The sequence below is a fragment of the Propithecus coquereli genome, unplaced genomic scaffold (assembly GCF_000956105.1).
Source record: "Propithecus coquereli isolate 6110/MARCELLA unplaced genomic scaffold, Pcoq_1.0 Scaffold27, whole genome shotgun sequence".
Lineage (NCBI taxonomy): Eukaryota > Metazoa > Chordata > Mammalia > Primates > Indriidae > Propithecus > Propithecus coquereli.
In genome coordinates this window covers 12,268,520-12,291,455 of record NW_012148285.1, presented here as the reverse complement: position 1 = coordinate 12,291,455, position 22,936 = coordinate 12,268,520, and the positions used below count along the sequence as shown (strand labels likewise).

At 42.5% G+C, this 22,936-nt stretch overlaps 2 protein-coding genes across 2 annotated transcripts in view; one reads left to right on the top strand and one right to left on the bottom strand.

Annotated features, from left to right (window-relative positions):
• TMC5 (transmembrane channel-like 5) overlaps positions 1–11,959 on the top strand; it is a 54,847-nt gene extending 42,888 nt beyond the window's left edge. The window contains exons 14-20 of the mRNA XM_012647579.1: positions 705–780; positions 944–1,077; positions 2,858–3,031; positions 5,418–5,496; positions 9,353–9,457; positions 10,823–10,865; positions 11,611–11,959. Of these exons, the coding sequence (XP_012503033.1) occupies positions 705–780; positions 944–1,077; positions 2,858–3,031; positions 5,418–5,496; positions 9,353–9,457; positions 10,823–10,865; positions 11,611–11,657 (658 nt within the window). The 3' untranslated portion in view covers positions 11,658–11,959. The remainder of the gene's footprint in view (positions 1–704; positions 781–943; positions 1,078–2,857; positions 3,032–5,417; positions 5,497–9,352; positions 9,458–10,822; positions 10,866–11,610) is intronic.
• Positions 11,960–18,218: 6,259 nt separating this feature from the next.
• The window catches only part of GDE1 (glycerophosphodiester phosphodiesterase 1), a 25,154-nt gene continuing 20,436 nt past the window's right edge, over positions 18,219–22,936 (bottom strand). The window contains exons 3-5 of the mRNA XM_012647551.1: positions 22,582–22,674; positions 20,477–20,688; positions 18,219–18,862 (exon numbers count right to left, since the gene is read on the bottom strand). Of these exons, the coding sequence (XP_012503005.1) occupies positions 18,715–18,862; positions 20,477–20,688; positions 22,582–22,674 (453 nt within the window). The 3' untranslated portion in view covers positions 18,219–18,714. The remainder of the gene's footprint in view (positions 18,863–20,476; positions 20,689–22,581; positions 22,675–22,936) is intronic.

The following is a 22,936-nucleotide window of genomic DNA, read 5'->3' as shown; positions in this document are numbered from 1 at the left end:
GAGTACCGTGGGGCCGGAGAGAGGTGGAAGGGGGCAGGAAGGATAGCGTATGTCCCACACTTGGGACACGCTAGCCTAGGGCATGCTGAAGGCCATCTGCAGGTGCAGTGGCTGTGTGAGTGGTTTTTCTGCAAAATCTCCTTTCCAAAGCTGGGCAGAGAGCAGCTGTGGACACTGGGTGTAGCAGGAATTTGCCCGGTTTGCTGTGACGGAAACAGTCCCCTGCTATATTCGTTCACTAGGGCCACCATAACACAGTACCACAGACTGGGTGGCTTAAACAATAGCAACTTATTTTCTCATAGTTCTGGGGGTGGAAGTCTAAGGTCAAGGTGTTGGCAGGCCAGTTTCTTCTGAGGGCCACGAGGGAAGGATCTGTTCCAGCCCCCTCTCTTTGGCTTTTAGATGCTCATCTTCTCTCCATGTCTTCACGTGGTCTTCCCTTTCTGTGTGTGTCTGTGTCCTAATCTCTTCTTTTAGAGACAACAGCTGTATTGGATTAAGGCCCATCACAGTGACCTCATTTTCCCTCAATCACCTCTTTAGGCCCTGTCTCCAAATACTGTTACACTCTAAGGTACTGAGGGTTAGGACTTCCGCATATGGATTTTGGGGGAGACACAATCCAGCCCACACACCTCCGTATTCACGCCCACTCCTCGTGTCTGCTCTGCCCTCCAACATTCACCCTCTCTCCATCGCAGGATTGGAATCTTCTTCTGCCCTCTGCTGCCCTTTATCCAAATGATTACTCTTTTCATCATGTTTTACGCCAAAAATGTGAGTCAGTCCAACGTTGAAACCCATTGGCTTTGCCCAGTCACGTGTGAGCTGGTGGCGGTTGGAGCGGGGAAGGGGGCACGGGGAAGCCGGTACCTGGCTGGGGTCCCCTCTGGCCACTCCTCTGGCCACAGATGGGAGTTGGCTGCTTCTCTCTCTCCAGATCAGCCTGATGATGAACTTCCAGCCTCCGAGCAAGGCCTGGAGGGCCTCCCAGATGATGACTGTCTTCATCTTGTTGCTCTTTTTCCCATCCTTCACCGGCGTCCTGTTCACCCTGGCCATCACCATCTGGAGGTAGGAGATGGTGGCCCTGGGTGAGGGTTTAGAGACTGGGTGGGTGAGTATTTAGGATGTAGGTTTTATTGGGATTCAGGTATGGTGAGGCCAGCAGATCAGGAGATGATTGCCATTGGAAAGATAGTTTATTACTCACAGTTCCCAAGAGGAGGGGCTGCTCAGTGCCACGCCAGCCACATGGGGAGCACCAGGATCAGGCAGGAGCAGAGGGAGCGAGGGGAAGATGCAGGAAAGAATCTGTGTTATGGTTCCTGTGGTAAGGAATGGGTGAGGCAGGGCAAGCAGGCTCAGTTTGGGCTAGTTTGAATAATCTCAGCAGCCTCTGGGGTGTAGGGACTGTCCTGAGCTGTCTGGCACCTGGCCCTGGAGTGACTGGGGCAGAAGAATAGTGGCCCAGAGTGTGACAACTTGTAAGAGTAGGAAGTGGTTGTGGGTATGGGCTCTGGATCGGTTGGTTTGCATATGAAAGATGTGCTTTGCAGCCTAGCTCTGGGAAGGGCAGTAAGACCCCAGATGTCAAAACATCAAAATAAAAAGACATGCTTGATACAGTGTTTAATCCAAGTTCCCTTGGTAACCATAGGCACTAAAATTGAGGGAGGGAACAAATCCTAGTTGGGTCACCACCCATCAAGTGACATAGTCAGGAGCAGCTTCCTCACTTCTGCCAAGAACCGAAGCTTCCCAGAATGGGGAGAGGCGAGCCCCCCACACAACAGCAGAGCTTCATCTAAGCTAACTGGAAGGCTAAGTGACCTCACTCCCTCCTACCCCTCGGGGCTCACCTCCCTTCAGCTCTACCCCACTGCAGCCCCACCACCAGCAAGCCCCTCCCCACACAGGCAGGGCACCCTGAGTGAAGGGCTCTCCCTCTGCTTGGCTGCCTTCCCTCCACCCTCTGATTCCCAGCTCCAAGGTCATCTCCAAGATCTGACCTTCATGGCCCTCCTGGTCTGCTGTCCATCCCCACCGCTGCTCTCTCTCAGGCCTGAGTTTCTTTCCTTCATTCCTCCATTCACAGTTAGAAATGCCTTTGTTTGAGACTTTATTTAATTGTTTACTCATTGCTTGTCCATCTTTCCCACTAGAACGTGAGCCCAAGAGGGCAGGGACTATGTCTGTCTTGTTTAATATGGAAGCCTGTCTAGAACAGGGCTTGGTAGAATAAACCACGGTCGAATGAATGAATGAGCAAATGAGTGAATGAATGAGCAAACAAAGGAGTTGATTTTTAGGACACATGTGGAGCTGGAGCCAATAGGAACTTAAGCAGCTCCAGAGAAGGCTGCTTTGCTTCACAATGTCCTTGTCCCTCTTGGCGTATCCACTCTCTTTTCTTTCTTTTTAACCAGTTCCTTTTGCCCTCTCGTTCCTGCTCATTCATGACAACTGACCGCAGCTTGTCATTGTTGCCAACTGCAGCTTCCATAGCTAACGGGCCTCCCTCTTCTCGTTTCCTAATTCGAGTTCCCAGGAAAGAAAGTCTGCTTGCCCCAATTTATGTCTTTGAGCCAAGATACCGCAGAGGTCACTGCCTGGCCTTTGGATTGGCCACTGTTGGATGAGGTGATACTTCTGGTCCAAGAGCTGGGCCTTGGAGTGCAGGTCACAGCAGCCAGGCAGTGAGGGACAGGGTTTCTTTTTTCAAGGGGGGTTTGGGTGGAACAGGCAAGAATTGCTGTTTCTAGGTCCAGAGCCCAGCAAGGACACCTTGATTCTAAAATAACTATACCTCAGTCTTGTGCTAGAGATGTTTTTCCATCCCTTGTTTTACCAGATTGAAACCTTCAGTTAACTGTGGTCCATTTCGGGGTCTGCCTTTCTTCATTCACTCCATCTACAGCTGGATCGACACCCTAAGTAAAAGGCCCGGCTACCTGTGGGTTGTTTGGATCTATCGGAACCTCATTGGAAGTGTGCACTTCTTTTTCATCCTCACCCTCATTGTGTTGTAAGTGGGGCACCTTGGGAAGCTAGCGGGGGAAAGCCAAGGGCTTGGGAAAACACTTCATTAATATGAGATGTGAACAGCCCTAGGCATGTTTGATTGGAAAGCAAAGAGCTACAGCATAGCTCAGTGTTATGGGTCACTCTGCCCGTGAATAGACTTTTAACAAGTTATTTAATATATTCTTGTCCTAGTTTTTTTTCTGTTGTTTGTTCTATGAAGAAAGCAATGCCTGTTTATCCCTCTTAAGAGATGATATGAGAATAATATGAAAAAATGGATATAAGAATGCTGAGGAAAACTATATATGTGATTCTTTCTGAGACCGTGATATGTTAAAATGGTTTGGGCATTATTTGTAGCCTGTCATGCTTAATTTTCAAATTAAAAAAAAGTAATTTCTGGCTTCTTGTGAAAAAGTAGATTTGCTGACACTGAGCCCATTTTCCTGCCTGTAATAATTGGTTGGCTGATATGTGGCTGTCCCTCTTGCTTAGCCCTTATGGCTGCAGTCTCCAACCCCTGGGCCACAGACTGGTATCGGTCTGTGGCCTGTTAGGAACCAGGTCCCACAGCAGGAGGTAAGTGGCTGGCAAGCCAGTGATCGCTCCATCATTGCATAAGCTCTGCCTCATGTCAGATCAGCAGCGGCATTAGATTCTCATAGGAGCACGAATCCCACTGTAAACTGTGCATGGGAGGGATCTAGGTTGTGAGCTCCTTATGAGAATCTAATGCCTGATGATCTGAGGTGGAGCTGAAGCAGTGATGCTAGCGCTGGGGAATGGCTGCAAATACACATTATCATTAACAGAGATGTTTGACTGCATAATGAATGTAATGTGCTTGAATCATCCTGAAACCATCCCCCACCCCTGGTCCATGGAAAAACTGTCTTCCATGAAACCCGTCCCTGGTGCCAAAAAGGTTGGGGATCGCTGCCTTATGGCATTGAGATTGCAGCTTCTCACGTAGAGAGACACAATTCAAAAGCACAAACTGTTGGAACCAGTTGATGTAGACTGTAGAGCAACTCCTCAGTTTCATAGATGGGATTGACGAGACTTACAGAGACAGGTTCCAGGCTGCAGGGCCCCTCAGAGGCAGAGGACGCTGGAACCTGGCTCCCCTGGCTCTTGGTCATGCTTTCCCTCCCAGACACCAGGTAGCCACTGGGCTCCTTAGAAAGGTCAGGTCCCCTGGTGCCTCACTCCTCCAGGCTTCTAATGTACTGGGCCTGTGCAGTTTTCACTTACAACACTTCTAACACTCAGTGTGTGGGGTTTTTCCTCACACCAACCAATTCTCCAACTCCCCAGACAACAACCGGGTGTCCTACAAGTTAATTCAATTCTGACACTATCTACCTGACCTAGCATTAGATCCCACGTGTTAAGGGCTCAGTCCCATAAGACTGCTGCCACCTCAGATGCCAGTCCTAAGTCCCGAGTTGTCACCCGTACTTCTGATCTACCAGCTACAAATTTAAAGATTCCCACAACCTCTCATGTTTGATATTTTGCTAAAATGACTTACAGAACTCAGAAAGGCACTTAACTATTACTGGCTTAATAAAAAAGATACGATTTAGGAAGGGCCAAATCGAAGACATGCCTAAGGCAAGGTTTGGGGAGGCGGTGGTGTGGCGCTTCCATGCCCTCTCCTAGGTAGTTATGATTGGTTAAATCATTGGCCACTGGTAAGTCATTCAATTTCCAGTCCCTCTCTCCTCCCAGAGGTCATGATGGGGCAGGGGCTGAAAATTTCAACACTCCAATTATGCCTAATCATGCCTTGGTCTTCTGGTAACCAGCCCCCATCGTGAAGCTACCTAGGGCCCCCAGCCACCAGGCATCTCATTAGCATTCAGAGATCCAAGGGTTTTAGGCACTGTGTGCCAGGAACAGGAGACAAAGACAAAATAATGTATATGTATTTATCACGGCAGCAGCTTGTCAGAAATGCAGAATCTTAGGCCGTACCCCAGACCTACTAAACCAGAATCTGCATTTGAACAAAATTCCAGGAAATATATCAGTTTGAACAGCACTGTCCAGATTCACAGACTCTAGCTGCACATTAGAATCACATACATTTTTCAAATGTTGATATCTTGTCCTGTGCCCAGAGATGCTCAATTAATTGGTCTAAGGAGGGACCATGGCATGGGTCTTATCTCCACCTTCCAGGTGATTCCATGTGCAGCCAGGTAAGAAGCACTGCTCTAATGTATTTAACCTGTAACTCACCCTGATAACTTTTCAGGAACATGTTGGGACCAAAATCTATTTGCAAGCAAATATGCCAGTTCCTTTGCATCCAGTTGAAATTCAGAGCCTGCAACCCACTGGCAAAAGTGTCTGTCATTCTTTCTTTTCTTCTCTTCCAGAATCATCACCTACCTTTACTGGCAGATCACAGAGGGAAGGAAGATTATGATCAGGCTGCTCCATGAACAGATCATTAATGTAAATCCCATTGGACCCTTCTGTTATCTTCCCCACTCTTTCTAACACTTTAGAGAGAAATTTCTAAACATATTCCAAAACAGTACAAGGGTATAGGCATATCCTTGCCACCCAGCCCTAACAACCATTAACATTTATTTGTATACTCTTATTTCATCTACATGATCTCTTCCCTGCAAATCTCTGGGTTATTTTAAAGAAAATCTTATGCTTTATATATTTTTTAAATCTGTTAAAACTTTTATATACATCTCTATGAGATAAAGACGTTTTAAAAACATAACCACAGGCTGGGCATGGTGGCTCACGACTGTAATCCTAGCACTTTGGGAGGCCAAGGTGGGAGGATTGCTTGAGGCCAAGAGTTCAAGACAAGCCTAGGCAATACAACAAGAGCCCATCTCTACAAAAAACAGAAAAATTAGCTGGGTATGGTGGCACACACAGGTAGTCCCAGCTACTTGGGAGGCTGGGGCAGGGGGATCGCTTGAACCCAGGAGTTTGAGGTTGCTGTGAGCTATGATGACAACATTGTACACTAGTCTCAGCAAGAGTGAGATCTGTCTCAAAAAACAAAAACAAAAACAAACCAACCAATCAAACCAACAAAAATAACCACCATATCATCATTACACCTGAAAAAAACTTAATAATCTATCATCTAATATCCAGTGTTCAAATTTCCCCAATTGTGCCATTAAGTTTCTTTTTACAGCAGAGTTTTTCAAATCAGAATCTGAAAAAGGGTCACGTGTTGCATTTGGTTGATATGCTTAATTTTCTTTTAATCTATAACCACCCCCCACTTTCTCTTGCCTTTTTATTGTTGAAGAATGCGGGTCATTTGTTTTATATTTACCATATTCTGCACATATCTGATTTGCAACCCTGCAGTGTTGTTTATTATGTTTCTTATTTTTTCTTTTTATGTCCTGTAAACTAGTGATGATATCTGGAGACCCGATTATATCCAGATCCAATTCTGTAGGCAGAGTACCTCATAGGTGATGCTATGCCCTTCTATGGCATTGCCTCAACACAGACAGTGTCTGATTGTTTCTTTTTCTGCGATGTTAACAGTGATCAGTGGGTCCAAGCTGACCCATCCATTTTTAAGTCTCCCATCAGCCTTCCATCTAGTGGATTTAGCAGCCTTTGATTAATAATGCCTAGAAGATCCATTTATTTCATTAGAAATTACAACATAGAGTCTAATTCCGTAATTCCTCCTGCATTCATTAGGTAGGATTCTTCTATAAAAAAAGAATTTTTGCTCATTAAGTATTTGATTGCCTTGAAATGTAATTCATAGAAGAGAGGCAAGGTAAATGCATGATTCTTCCCCTTTATTTAACAGTTTTCAAAATTATGAGTCAGTGCCCTAGTGTATTAGTTTGCTAGGGCTGCCATAATGAATTACCACAAATCTGGTGGCTTAAAACAACAAAAATTTATTATCTCACAGTTCTGGAGGCCAAAATCAAGATTTTAGCAGGGCCGGTTCCTTCTAAGGCTCTGAGGGAGAATCTGCCACTGGTCCCTGCCAGCAACCCTTTGATATTTCTTGGCTTAGAGCTTCATAACTCCAGTCTCTGCCTCCATCTTCACAAGACCTTTTTCTCTGTGTCTGTTTCTTCTTCTCTTATCTTTTCTTCTAACGACTTGCCATTGGATTTAGGATCTGCCCTAATCTAGGAGATCCTTAATTTAATTATTCTGCAAAGACCCTATTCTCAAGACAGACCATATTCACAGGTCCTGGAGTTCAGGCTTAGACATGTCTTTTTAAAGGAGGACACTGTTTAACCCACTATATCTAGCAACCTCCAAATATGGCCAATGAAGATTTTAAAATTATCGCTATGAATTCGTGGTTTAAATATATTTTGATGTCTTTCAATTTCAGTCTTGTTTTTTTAAATACTCATATATTATCAGCCTTTGCTAGTAGAAACCCTGGGTTCCTTTGACATGACCCCGGAAGTCTTTGATAGCTCCCTTGCTCCATGGAAGGACAAGATGTTCCAGGCTTATCTTTGTTCATTTCCTGTCCCGGAACAGGAATCTTCCATTTCTTCAAGGAGTCCTGGTGAGTGGTATTTAGAGACCAGTCTAGGCACAGGGATGCTCACTGCTACTGGGCTGGTTCCCTTTTCTTCTAAATACTAATATCACTGTGACATGAGAGCTTGTTGCTAGGAGCATGGGAAAGAAGCAGAACTCCCAGTGTTGTATCTGCTTGAATTGTTGGGGTTTCAGATAATTTGAATTGGTTCTTTTGGAATGTAAAGAAAGGGCATAGATTAGTTGTGCTTTTTCTCTTCTTTCTGGCAGAGCTCTGAATGGTTTGGGAAAGTCTTATGAAGCTCTCAGTACAGGAGGGATTTGATTCTTAAGCCTTGAGTTGTAAGGGTAGTGCCAGGTCAACTGGGGAGACATTTGAATGGCACGATTTGACATCACCACAGGCCTGCCTGCTTGGGAATTTTGGCCAGACGATGGACCACAAAGGCAGGGACATTATCTCCAAAAGAACCCAGATAAGAGGCTGGAAATAGGCTCTGCAACAATCCTTCTCAAAGTATGATCACTTAAATCAAAAACACCTGGATGCTTATTAAAAATGCAAATTCCTGCTATCTCCTTCTCCCAACCAATAACAGCAACAGATAACATTTGTTGTGTACTAACATGAGGCTTGGCCTTGTGCTAAGTGACAAACAAAAATTCCTATTTAATTTTAACTACTCCAGGGCACATACATTTCTTTAAACTCCCATTTTAAAATTAAGGCAACTGAGGCTTACAGAGAGAAGTGATTTACCCTAAGTCACAAGACCAGTAAATAAATGGAGGGATTTGAACCAGGCAACTCCAAAGTTTGTTTTCTTAACTACAATGCAGTTTAGCCTCTGAATAAAAATGTACTGAGTAAGGCCTAGGAGTTTGCAGCTTGGCATACTCTCTAGGTAATTCTAATTTGCACTAGAGTGTGAAAACAGCTGCTACAGAACAGAAATTTCCAAACAAGCTAGCCACATCCAAGGCAGCTCAGGAACTTGTTTAAAACACCAATTCCCAAAGACTCCTTACAGAAGAATTCCAATTAATATGTATAGAAGGACTGAGGGAAATAGAAAATCATCTTGAAGCAAAACACCACTGTAATAATTGTTACTATCAAGATCCACTGGTGGATGCTCGATTTGATCGACCTCGCTGGGACACACAACCAAAGGGGCTTGCTTGACCACCTCTACACATAGGTGGAATGCTCTGCTCTCTTATCTGCAACAGAGTTCGCAGGAAAGTGTTACACCCTCCTGGGGGAAGGCATGCCCGCCCCTTCCTTTGTTCCTCTGCCTGATTTGGAATTAGTGATCTCCATCAACACAGATGACTTTGACTAATGAAACACCCTTAATGTCCTTAGGGGCAGAGCTCTGAACTGTGGCATTCTCAGTGGGAGGACAGAGAAGGCCCAGGCAATATTAGGTTCATAGAACAGGCTTCTGGGGCAGGGAGCATGCCAGGAAGGGGGACACTGAAAACCATTTGTCCTGGGCATTCAGACAGTGGCATGTAAGTTATTGTTTCTGGCAGCAGGCTAGAGGTACTGCTCTAGTTTGCTAGGGGAATTCAGAGGGAATATTAAAATGCAGAAGGCATATAATTGGGGGGAGGATAATTTAGCTTTGCTATAAAATGTTTCTTTTCTTTCATCAAGAGAAAACATGGCAGCAATCTCCATCCCACTTCTGGGGCCCGACCTACCTGAAAATCAACCGTTTTGCCATCAGTCGCTTCTCAACCTCACGCCATCATTCATCCATGTGTTTGTTTTCCTTCTTGGCAGGAGGGCAAAGATAAAATGTTCCTGATAGAAAAGCTGGTCAAGCTGCAGGATACGGAGAAGAAAGTCAACCCCAGCTCTCTCGTACTGGAGAGGAGTGAAGTGGAGGTGAGGCTGGAGACTCCCTTGGGAACCCCCTGGGACACAAACTTGCCTCCTTGTAAAAGCGCATCAGGGAACTAGAGACCAAGCTCTTGGGATCACAGAAGGGCCCTTTAACTTCTATGTTTAAACATTTCTGTGTTTTTTATTTAAAAAATAATATTCATTCATTCAACATGTCCCATGCCTGGACTGATTCTATGTGCTGGGGTTATGGCGAACAAGACAAAGCCCTTGCCCTCACGGAACTTGTGATCCCCAACCTTTTTGGCACCAGGGACCATTTTCATGGAAGACAATTTTTCCACGGACCGGGGGTGGGGGGATGGTTTTGGGATAATTCAAGCACATCACATTTATTGTGCACTTTATTTCCATTATCATTACATTGCAATATATAATGAAATAATGATACAGCTCACCATAGGTTAGGGACCCCCGTTTTATAGAACCCAGTGATACAGAAGTAGATCCCACTGAGATAAACTGCCCTGAAGTCTCATCCCACTGTTAATACATCAGTGTATGTTCTTTCACATCTTTTTCCGTAGGCATCTGCAAACATAGCTGCATCTACTAATACTTTAATTTACTTATTTATTATAAAAGTAGGGCTATATTATACATTATAGTATCATAAAGTTTTCTCTCCACTTAATATATCTCAGACATTATTTCATTTTGTACATATTTGGATATTTGGGTTGTTTCCAGGTTTTTTAAATACTAAAAACCATATGTAATAAAATGTTTTTGTTATAATTATTTTATGTATTTCTACCACAAGGCATGTACATTATAATGTTAACAGATATTGCTGTATCACTTTCTTAAAAAGATTTTACCAATTTCATTCTTACCAAGAGAGTATAAAGATGCCTGAAACCCTGTTCTAATTCCAAAGCCCTTGCTGGCTTTGGTGTCCTGGAAAATATGGGTAAAGGGTAAACCCCACTTTAATTCAAATGCCACTTGTTTTAGAAGTTGTGACCTTGACAGAAGAGACTGCCTTGTAATTTACTGTCTCTGCAAATTAACACTGTCAGCCCGATTTAGGTAAGGGCTCTGGGGGTCCAGTGCTAAATCCTCTGAGGCAGAGACCTGTCTGTACCCCTGTCACCCTGGGTCCTAATATATTACCTAGTATATTGTGAATGCTCAGTAAATCTGTGTAGAATGAATGAATGAATGGAATTAGTGTCCCTAAAAAGCAAAATATGTTTGATAATTCTATGGCTGAGGCTTGGTCTTAATTGGTCACCCCTTAATTCTAAAATTGTGGGGGGCTCACAAATGATGCCGACTATGCAACAAGACCCGGAATCTACATTCTTTCTCAGTAATGTGGCTGCCCATTTTCTTCTCTTTCAGCAACAAGGCCCTTTGCATTTGGGGGAATGCGATGCTGCCCCTGGTGAGTAACCCAACTGGCACAGAACAAGATGGAGGGTCAGAATTGCTTGTGTATCCACTGCTCTTTCAATTGCAAACCCAACCCAAACTGGCTTAAGCAAAAATCCAAGGATGATTCTTGCTTTTGGCCTAGCCCAAACCTGGAGCTTGCAATGTCACCAGACCCTGGTTTCTTTCAGTTTGGTTTTTATCCATTATCTTAGTTCCTTTGGCAAATAGGCTCTTCTCAATAATTGCAAGACAGCTTTACCAACTTCTTATATATTCCCAGATTCAATCTAGTGGGAAAGAGTGGGGGACCCAGGATTCTCACAGTGTTTCATGGGATCTGATTAGGTGATATACGCATCCTTGAGCCAATTGCCATGGCTATGAAAATGTGGCAGTTCCCTTGGTCAGATCTGAGTCACACGCCTCACCTGTAGATTTAGATGGTCCATCCATAAAGACCCGAGGGACTGGGAGTAGAGAAGGGTGGCTTCCCAAAGAACATCTGGAGCTGATGCCACAAGGAAGACTGAATGCTGGGCAGGAAAGAAACAAACAAACCCATTCATCTTTTGGGATAGCATTTACCAATAGCATCTAGTGATGGGAGTTCAAGGGGGAGGGTTACAGAAACTAAAAAGGAAGAGGCAAGGAAGGTGCAAGAAGCTATGGGATCTTGAAGGCCAATTTGGCCTTTCCCTTGTAGATATGGGGCAGGGTGTATCTGCATTCACTTCTCTTTCCTGTGTCAAACTCAGGCCTGCGATTTAGGCAATCAGTCCAAGAAGATAACTCAAGGGCTTGATGATTATTGTGGCAGCCAGACAGCAATCAAGTAAAGAAAGAGATGAAAATGGAACAACTTCTTCTGTGACACCTTCCATGGGCCTTTGGGAGCCTCCCAGAAGGGGAATCCAAGCCTTTAGCCAGGAGTGGAAACTGACTACAGTGTAAATATCAAACTAAAATTGGACAGTCCCTGATATTTTTTCAACACCTGGATTGCTAATTTTTTAAGACAAAATACTTGAGGTTTTCCAATAAAGACTGTTGTCATATTGAAATGAGCCCACAAATATCTGGGAAGAGATAACTTGGGAATGATGTATTTTATCTTCAAGAAATATGTGTTTGAATGATTGGTCCTTGGGAATCTCCCCTCCCAACCCCCCAGACCTGGCAAAGGTTTAAAACTGGTGCTAAGAAAAGTGGTTCAGGCTGAATAAAAATGTGATCCTCAATTAGGGATGTGAAGCTTCTGCGTTTTGGAACCTGCATTCGTTCATGACTTTGAGCTAAAAACATCCCCATGTCTTCAAAAGGTGAAGTACAACCAGAGGCCTTATCCCTGAACTTTCTTGCATATTGAGTATACAAATATCTGGAGTTGGACTGGAGGGATGGAGGGGGGTCTCCCCTATGAGGTTTTTGTTTGGTTTGAGACAAGGTCTCACTCTATTGCCCAGGTTGGAGTGCAGCGGTATCATCACAACTCACTGCAGCCTTGAACTCCTGGGCTCAAGCGATCCTCCTGCCTCAGCCTCCTGAGTAGCTGGGACTACAGGCGCATGCCACCATGTCTGGCTAATTTTTTCATTTTTTACAGAGACAGGGATCTCACCATATTGCCTATGCTGGTCTTAAACTCTGGGCCTCAAGAGATCCTCCTGCCTCTGCCTCCCAAAGTGCTGGGATTATAGGCATAAGCCACTGTGCCCTTGACATGAAACACTGGTCATGTATAAAACCTCATATGGGGCTGGGTGCAGTGGCTCATGCCTGTAATCCCAGCACTTTGGGAGATTGAGGCAGGAGGATCACTTGAGGCCAGGGGTTAGAGACCAGCCTGGGCAACATGGTGAGACCCCATCTCTACAAAAAAATTTTAAAAAAATTAGCAGGGGGTGGTGGTGCATACTTGTACTCCCAGGTACTTAGGAGCCTGAGGCAGGAGGATCAAGCCATTGCACTCCAGCCTGGGTGACAGAGTGAGACCCTGTCTCTAAAAACAAACAAAGTCTTATGTTGAATCAAACATGAAAGCAGTGGTGATGCATGGAATATGTGTGTATGCATATGTAATGAATGTGTGTAATTTTTTTGCAGATTTTCCAAATGATTCACAAGGCATGTGACTGTTATTAAAACTGAGGGTCCCTCAGAAGAGTGCAAATTACTCAGGGGAGAGGAGTCTCCTCTTAAGTAATCACTGTCATAAAATCTCATTGGAACTGAATTTAGAAAGCATTTAAGTTACATTTGAAACACCAGCACCCCATCAGTGTTCAGTCATTGATTTACTTTTTTGTTTACTTATTTATTCATTAATTCACTTCATTAACTGAATTAATTTCTTTTGGTATCATCTTTGGTAGTGGTTGCTAGTAGATTCATCCGTTCATTTGTTCATTCAACAAATATTGGGTCAAGTGGCGGTGAAAAAGGTGGTGAACAAATCATGGTGTTTACTGTCTAGCAGATCAATTTAGACATGAACTTAATACTCAAACAATAATTAATTATGGTTGTGATAGGGGTTCTGAAGGGGAAGCACAGGAGACTATGGGAGACTTGTCTGTGGGGTCAGCAAAGGCAGCCCATGGAGTGATGTTTGAAGTGATTTTTTTTCCCCCTCTGGGTCATCTTAATGCTGTTTGTGCTGCTTTGGCTTCTGCAATGAAATGTGAGCTCCCTCTGAAAGTGTCACTTCTGCTCACTTACCAGATGCTAAGTGCCTCTATGTGGAGTGCTGCTCCATCCACCTCCATCCCTTATTTCCACCTCAGTGCAGCCCCTGCTCTCCTGGAGGTGTAAAAGAAAGATCTGGTCTGTAGGTCTCATGCGCACACATTTAGGTGTGAGAAGGATGCTTTCAACACTTGCCTTGAGATAGGGGATATATTACTAGTAGTTTGCTAGGGTTGCCCTAGCGCAACACCACAGACTAGGTGGCTTAGAGACAACAAAAATTTATTAATATTTTCTTACAGTTTTGGAGGCTGCAAATCCAAAATCAAAGTGCTGGCAGGGTTGGTTTCATTCTGAGGCCCCTCTCCTTGGCTTGCAGATGGCCACCTTCTCACTGTGTCTTCACGTGGTCTTTCCTCCGTGCACACAGATGCCCGGGTGTTTCTGTGTGTCCAAATTTCCTCTTGTTATAAGGACACTAGTAAGTTTGGATTAGGACCCACCCTAAAGGCCTCATTTTAACTTAATCACCTGTTTAAAGGCCTTATCTTCAAATACAGTTACATTCTGAGGTACTGGGGGTTAGGACTTCAGCATGTGAATCTTGGGGGACACGATTCAGTTCCTCACAGGGGGAGAAGCCTGTGGTTAGGCAGTGGGGTTCTCAACACTGGCTGTACTCAGAGTCACATGAAGAACTGTTAACGGCAAGCACGCCAGGCCTCACTGTAGACCGGCTAAGTCAGCATCTTTGAACCACGACCTGGATATCTGTACTTTATCTTGAAAGCTCCCCAGATGATTTTAGTGGGAAGCCAGGTTTGAGAGCCACTGAGCTAGGATCTAGAGTTCTTTCCAAACTTGCCTGACTGTAAGAGCTACCTGAAACACTTATTAAACATGCAAATGGTGAGCTGAGAATATTGCATCAGAATCTTCAGGAACATTCAGGAACATTCCCTATTCTTCTCTTCCCACCCTTACTTTAATTAGCTCAAAATGATAAAAGTAACCAACGCTTTCTAACAGTCACTTGAAACCTGGAGAACCCCCGTAGTTTTGAGTATAAAAAAGGATAGCTTCTTTTGAATTTTTGCAGGATCTGAGCCTTCAAGTGGCTACAGTGAATGGCCAGCTCATTTCTTAGGAGGCAATGAGTTTGTGTATAGTTCAATTATAAAAGGGATGACTAAAATAGCATATGATTTGCATGTTTTTATAATCTTTGAATTGAGGACAAGTGGTATGAATTGAGCTCATTAAGACAATTCTTAATAGGAATTGTCTTTCAGAATGGCAGTGTTTAACGATACCTCCCTAAATTCTCAAAGCTGGGGTTCATGATATTTATGGCTGATCAACTGTGAGAAAGAACCCAGAGAGGGAAGCTCAGGTGTGGAGCAGAGGTTGGGGGTGGGAGGGGGGGCTCTGCTTTGCTCAAGATTGCACCTGCAGGGTAAGAGTAATGCCTTACACCTATGAGTGTTTCTCCAAGTCTCATCACCTGGGGATCTGGTTATAATGCAAATTTTAATTTGTGAGGCTGGGGATGGGGCCTGAGAATCTGCATTTCTAACAAGTGCTGTGGGTCTGACCACCACACTGAATAATACGGTGTTAGAGCACTTGCACTTTTCTTAATTTGTCTTCATAACAATAGTATTACACTGTTAATATGTTTTTAAAAACAATTCCTCTTTTTTTTCGTCACTTGAACCTGATTATCACTATAAGATAATTAGAGCAAATTATGATTACCATTTGACAGATGATGAAAACTTAGGCACACATAGGTTAAGTGATTTGTCAAAGGTCTCATAGCCAGATAGTGACAGAATTTAGGTCTTCGAGCTTCCCAGAAGCTTGTCTTAGATGTGTTTCTCTAGCTCAGTGGTTCTGAGACTTGACTGTGTGTCAGAACCACCTGGACAGCTTGTTTAAACAGATCACTGGGCCCCAACCAGAGTTTCTGATTCAGAAGTTCTGGGTGGGATTTGAGAATTTGCATTTCTGACAAGTTTCCCATAATGCTGATGTTGAATATATGTCCAAAAAGACATCATCCTTTGAGAACGACTGTGCATAGGTGATAACCCAACCTCTGCTTAACATTCAGTGTTCTATTGATGGTTAGATTTTTAGCGTAAAGTTTGGTAATAGAACAAATGAGGTCATTATTCAATATTTTTGATCAAAGAAGTCTCATAACCTTGTCCTACAGTAATGATCACTCCATGCTAACAAGGGTCTGAGTGATTGCTTAGATCACTTCACTAGCCCACACCCTTGTGCTCAAAGCTGTGGTTTACTGCTCTGTTGAAGCCCTGTCCCTGCTTTAGGAAATGGTAGATGTAATTTTATTGAGAAATTTGTATCCAATAAAAATACATCTTGGTCAAATTCTTGTTGAAATAGGATTGCGACACCAATCTCCAAATAAGAAAATGAGTGTCATATAATCAAGGAAGTAGTGGATTTCTTAAGCCTTCTTAGGTAGCCCTTTGTTATCTCTGTTTCTGATATCCTGAGGGGCAGAGGGGCAGTCCAGTGAGCAGCAGGATGTGTTTTAATCTGTGCTTTCTCTTGGAAAGAATGCTGTGGAGCATGGCTTTAGCCAGCCTCTTGATACTGCTCAATCCTCAGTCATTTATCTACAACCTTAAATTTCATCTCACTCTAGGTCTATCTCTAGAGTTTCCTCAATGAGTTACCACTTGAAGGTTCCAAAATTCATTCCTTCAAAACATTTATTGAGCATCAACTATGTGAGTGGCACTGTGATAGATGCTGGGAATGATTAAGATGTTTCTAATTTTTTGAGTCCTTGTCAGGAACAATGATGTTAACAATGGTTAAGAGTATGGGCTCACCTAAGTGATCTAATTCTAGAATCCTTATTCTAAGTCCAAATCTTTATTCTATCACTGCTATGTAACTTTGGCCAAGTTATTTAACTTGCCTGTGCTTTGGTTTCCTTCACTATAAAATGGGATTGTAATGGTATCTACCTCACAGTGTTGTTGCAAAGACTAAATACTATACATGGAAAGCATTTAAAAGTGCCTCGTACATGATAGGCAGTCAATAAATATTAATTAACAAACATTTTACATGCACTTTCATTTAATCACACCCACCCTTTGAGCTGGTACAAATTCTACCTCTGTTTTACAGATAAATTAAGTAATTTGCCCAAGGTCATACAGCTAGTAAGTTGCTCATCAGAAATTCAGACTTGGCTTTTTCTCCCATCCAAATCCTGTTTTTAACCCTATACTAAGTCTTCCAAGGAAGTACTTAATAACTACTGCTAGTATTAATAGTTATTAACACCTTATATCATCATCTGAATTCTCCACTGTTCAAAGCCCAGACCACCTTAGCATAGGACCCAAATGCTTAATTTGGCTTAGCTAAATCAAGGGCAAAATGAATTCGGGATGAAGGTCAAGAGACAGAAAAGTCCTGGCTGTCTAGAGGTCTCCACACAACAAAAAGGATGTTATTAACTCAATACTTCCCCAAGGGAAACCCTTCCCTGTCAATTGCCTGTGCACTCTCAGAAGGTACCCCAGGGCTGAATTCAGTCTACAGATGTGTCTTCTTTGGTCACTTTTTCCTCCACCTTTTCACTCTCCTCATAATGTGGCATCGAAGTACATGCAGTTTAGACATTTGTTCAGTGAACAAATCTTTGTTTTTAATTCTAAAATTAAAGAAAATTTCTTTGTAAGTGTTGATTGAAAATGTGCCAAGTCCCATCTATTGTGTCCCTGCCAACACTAACTGTTGAAAAAAATCAGTTTGCTTCTGACACCTAGCTGAGTGGACTGGTGGTCTTTCAAAACTCTCATCGCCTGGCCCCTGCAAGTGTGTGTGAGGCTGGTGACCTATTGGAGGGATACAGGAGGGAAGCCATAGCTAAGATGTGGGCCTGGGATAAAGGCTACAGATGGGGTTCAAAGGTGGGAAGGGGTGAGCTACAGACAGCGTTGCCATTTTTAAAAATTCAACTTAAATATTGCTACATAAGTTCACAATAAAACCCCTGGAAGTTCATGTGGGAAAGAGCACAGAGTAGGGCAGACTTGGTGAGTGGTTAAGAGCAGTGGCTCCAGAGGCAGATTAACCTATATTGGAATATCAATTGTACCACAGACTCGGAGACCTTGGTTGTGACTTTAACTAGGCAGTGCCTCAGTTTCCTCATCAGTAAAAAGAATGTTAACATCTCCATAAGATTTTTCTGAGGGTTGGATAAGATAATGCACGTTAAACCACTTATACAGTGCCTGGCCAATTGTAAACAAGAAATTTTAGTTATCAAGAGATCAGGCTCTGCTATCATAAGCTGTGTGATTTTTGAGGGAACTCCTTCCCTTCCACAGGTTTTAGTTTTCCAATTTGTAAAATGAGGATTAGCCTAAATGTTCTTGGAAGTTCCTTCCAGTTCTAATTTTCTATAATCATCTGTTATAGAGCTTCCTAATAAGCCTGGAAAAGTGCAACTCTGCCACCTGGTGGTTTGTAGCACTTAATTCAAAATACCATAAATAATTCCTCAGATTGGTTTCAAAACTTCCCTACCATTTTGGTTGCTGCACATTGAATCTTCACTGGATTATACAAAGCAGCTTCCTCAAATTCCTTATGCCTCAGGCTTTGATGCTTGGGACAGTTTTCCTTTAGTGCTCCTTTTAATGATTTTATTAGTATGGCCTCAAGTTTGACATCTACAGTACCTTGTTAACATGGCTGAATACAAATATTTGAAATAAGTAAAATACTTAAGTGTGGCAAGTTTTAAAATGTCAACTCTTGAGTGATCATGCATGCCTCATGCATTTACATCTGCATCCCCAAACTGCACAACTCAATCTGTGCTTATCGTCACTGGGTCCCTGTGTATACTTTCAGGTAGGTCAGGGCGGGGCTGTTGTGCCTTTTTTCAGACCCAGATTTTCAAGAGCAACAGTGTTGAATTTAGGCATTCCATGGAGCATGGTGGCAACACTGGGTTTTGCTTTGGTTCAGGTAAAGATGAAATTAACAACTATTGCTTGTGTGAGCCACCTTATCCCCCAGGGCCTGGGCTAGCACAAAGGGTATTTTGATATCCCTACATGAGGCCACTGGTAGTTTCTGAACCCGTGTTTCCTCCCCTGGGTAAAAGTCTAGAAGTGAGGCGCGCAGTCCTCCAACATGCTGTCGGTGATGTAGGGGGAACCAAGATGGGATTCGTAGTAACTTTTTTCGTCAAAGGTATTAACAGTCCAACCAACAACCTGGATTCCTTTAGCTGACCACTTCTTCAAGTAGTTCCTAGAGAAAGAAGAAAAATCAATCCTGTTAGAATAATGACCATCTGTCTCAGGAATGTAAAATGGTCACTAAGTATGGTGTTCATTGTGCACCAAAAGTGCCCAGAGAAAGCCGCCTAACTGGCCTCTGCACTGCAATCAAAAAGAGTGTTCCAGGCCGGGCGCGGTGGCTCATGCCTGTAATCCTAGCACTCTGGGAGGCCTAGGTGGGCAGATTGTTTGGGCTCAGGAGTTCAAGACCAGCCTGAGCAAGAGCGAGACCCCATCTCTACTAAAAAAAATAGAAAGAAATTATCTGGACAACTAAAAATATATAGAAAAAATTATCCGGGCATGGTGGCACGTGCCTGTAGTCCCAGCTACTTGGGAGGCTGAGGCAGGAGGATTGCTTGAGCCCAGGAGTTTGAGGTTGCTGTGAGCTAGGCTGACGCCACGGCACTCTAGCCCAGGCAACACAGTGAGACTCTGTCTCAAAAAAAAAAAAAAAAAAAGTGTTCCAAACCCAGCATGCTGTGAACCTCCTCCACAATGTTCCAGCTTAAAGCACTTCAGTAGCTTGCTAATGACAGCCCCTGCCCCGAATGTCCTTGGCACAGCCACTGAAGGTGCACCTGGCTTGGCACCTATCTGTCTCTTTGGCTTCATCTCATACCATACTTCCCCTCTTTTCTGTGCTGCAGAATATTAATTTTTCTTCAATTTCTTCCAAGAACCATGCTCCTTCCTGCCACAACTCTTTTGTATGTGTCTTTCCCTCTGACCTGGACCATCCCTGGTTCCTACTCACCCTCAGATCCTAGCTTAATTGGCACTTCCTTGGGGATGCTTTCCCTGACTACCCAGACTAGGACGGATTACACAGGCTATGCACACTGTTCTCTCCTACGTGGCATGTATCTTAGATATCTTAGTTGTAATTTTATATTTATCGGATTTTTATTTGATTAGTATCCCTTTCTTGCGCTTGGCTATAAGCTCCATGAGGGCAGAGACCATGGCTTTGTTTCTTCACCACTGCATCTTCAGCTTCTTAATACGGTACCCTGCAATACTGTGGGCACTCACCAAATATTTACTGAACTAAACACATGTATGTCTAAAATAATATGAAACTTACAACTCTAATCTGCTGAAATATACAGCTATAAAATTGCCAGAAGAAAGATTCAGAGATTGCTAGCAAGTTAGGAAGTGGAAAATTTCTTGGAAGAGATGGGGCAGAGCCTATAATGTTCAGAGAAGCAGGAGGAAAGACGGTAGGGGTGAGGCTGGTGCCCATAGATAAATTCACTATGGCTCTGCCCAAGATCCTGTTGGTTTTCAAAAGGAGTCAATCACAAGAAATAAAATCGTTTTCTCACCACAGTTTGGCAGATTCTTCTTCTTCTTTTTTTTTAATGCACTAAAAAACCAAGACTATCTGATCAACCTGGTTGGAAACAGTGATATATGCCTGAACTCTTCCCACCTAAGAAGCCAGTGGCATTCCAATTTAGAGGCATGGTAAACTTTGCAGGTCAGAACCAATCTTGGTTGTCCACTCTGTTATTTCTTCCTTTCCAAGAAGAACATTCAGGAAATGTGTCAGGAGAAAACAAAAAACATTCCAACTTACGGGGATACAAAATCCTTTTGCACGAGGAAAGCTGAAATTCCACACAGGTACCACAAGATATTATGCATGCTCCAATCGAGCAAAATGTCCACTATCACAAACATAGAATGTTTCCAGTAAGTATCAAAGCGTGGTTTCCCATCTCCTGTATGGCTAAGGCTCCAAGGTCTGTGAATCAAAGCTGTTACTACATTCGGATCTGTTTGTCTCATCTGAAAAGGAATTTTGGGAAGTGAAATCATTATCATATCTTAAATCTAATACTAATCATCAGTTTAGATTTAGCCAATGTACTTAATCTTATGAGGTGGTCATAGTTAGTACCCTGCTCCAATCTCTACTAAATAAGTCTATTGTAAACTCTTTGAAAAAATAATATGATGAATGTAAAGCACTTAATATGCAGTATAAAAGAGAATACTTTTTTCATAATCCAGAAGAACTTCAATCCCATCTTTAATATGAGAAAATTATAATCTCAGGGTCAAATTTTAATGCCATAAGAATTAAACTTTTCACTGGACATCGATTTAAATTCTGACCAGATATAATTAATTAGAATTCAATGAGGATGGAATCATGATCATTTCAAGAAGGGCTGGTTAGCTTTGATCCTTTCGAGAGCAAAAGGCTGAAAAGAGTTGTGGGGATGGGAAGGGGAGGTGAGAAGGGACCAAGAAGAGAGAATGAGAAGAGGGCAAAGGAGAAACGGAGAGAAGTGGATGGAGTTCCTTCAGTCTGGGCTCTCTCACTCCTCTGGAGAAAGCCTCATACAGTTTAAAGGCCTCTGTGGTCAAGAAAGTTTGAGAAACACTGTTCCAAATGTCTGAAAGTCCCATGACCCTAATCACAATTGTAGCTTCTATCTGGATAGGCTCTACTCTCACTGTAACAATTTTAAATGTATGCTCCACTGGTCACTGTTGAAGAGTGGTATAGAACCAACTTAATGTTTTGGAAACTGGTAAATAAAGAGAAAGATTAAACATTTATCCTTCCTGCTGGATAACTAAATAATAGAGGAGAAGTTTCTTTTTATAGATGTATTCTAGCTAATACAAGAAGAAGCAATAATACAAATAAAATATCAACTTTTTCAACCCCTTAGTAAATTCAGAGATCTGGCCACTGAGCATCAATAGCAGCCAACAAAAACAACAGACAGTTAACTAGATGTTATTAACTGGTTGGAAAACACCCTCACCTACAAAATTATCTTGCCAAGAATAGTCAGCTCTAACCTGATTAAGCCAAGCCTCTAGCTCTTACTATCAATTTGTAGGAAATAAAGAGAAGAATGTATTAAACTATATCATGGCATAATCAGCAAAATCCATACTTGGGTAAACGCTACAAAACACATAATCTGGTTTCTTTAGTAAATACAACACAAGAAGAAAAAGAGAGAGAGAACTTGCAGGTTTTAAGATTTAAAATTGTAACATGCAGACCTTATTTGGGTCCTAATTCCAATGAATAATTTGTAAAAAACAAACAAAAAACCATTAATAACATTTCTGACACAAGTGAAAATTTATACATTGGATATTTGTTAATAGTTTTTAAATGGGACAATGGTATCATGGTTATGTTTTAAAAAAGGCATCACTTTAAAAAATACTTAATGCAATTTTTATGGATTGAATGATAGGATTTGCTTTAAAATAACATTGTGGGATATCAGTGGAGGATGAAATGAACCAGATCATGGTTAAAGGGGGGTTCATTGTACTACCCTATTTTATGCATATTTTAAATTCACCATAATTAAGAGTTGTTTCTTTTTTAAAGGTATGTTCTGCTGTTACTTAGTGAGAAATTGGACTACGTAACTCTTTTCTGCTCTGATAATTTTACTAAAGTAATCTGAATCAGCTATAAACAACATAAAAGAAGGGGCTAAAAAGCAATCATGGCATTTTAAAATGGGGTATGAGTACATTCTCCTTCTGGAATTTCTCTTGTTAATTTAAAAGAGCAGCTCTTAACTGTTACCTTGGTTCAGTTCAATTTAACAGGCATCTATCTTACGCTTACATAGTCCACTGCTATTATCTCTACCAGCTAACCTAATAATATGTACAAGAAAAAATCCTGCATATTACCTTGTAGATAACATCTGGCAAGAAAGAGCAGACAATACTATTATTGTATAGTCGTGGAAATTCCATATACACTTTCTTTAGAGCATCAGTAGCCTGTAAAATAGAGATTCACATATTTAAAATCTATTTAAATGTGATAGTCCCAGCCACAAACTATTACATACTAAGTACAAACCTATGGAATAAAACAGAAGTTCATGACCGGGCGCGGTAGCTCACGCCTGTAATCCTAGCACTCTGGGAGGGTAAGGCGGGTGGATCGTTTGAGCTCAGGAGTTCAAGACCAGCCTGAGCAAGAGCGAGACCCCGTCTCTACTAAAAATAGAAAGAAATTAGCTGGACAACTAAAAATATG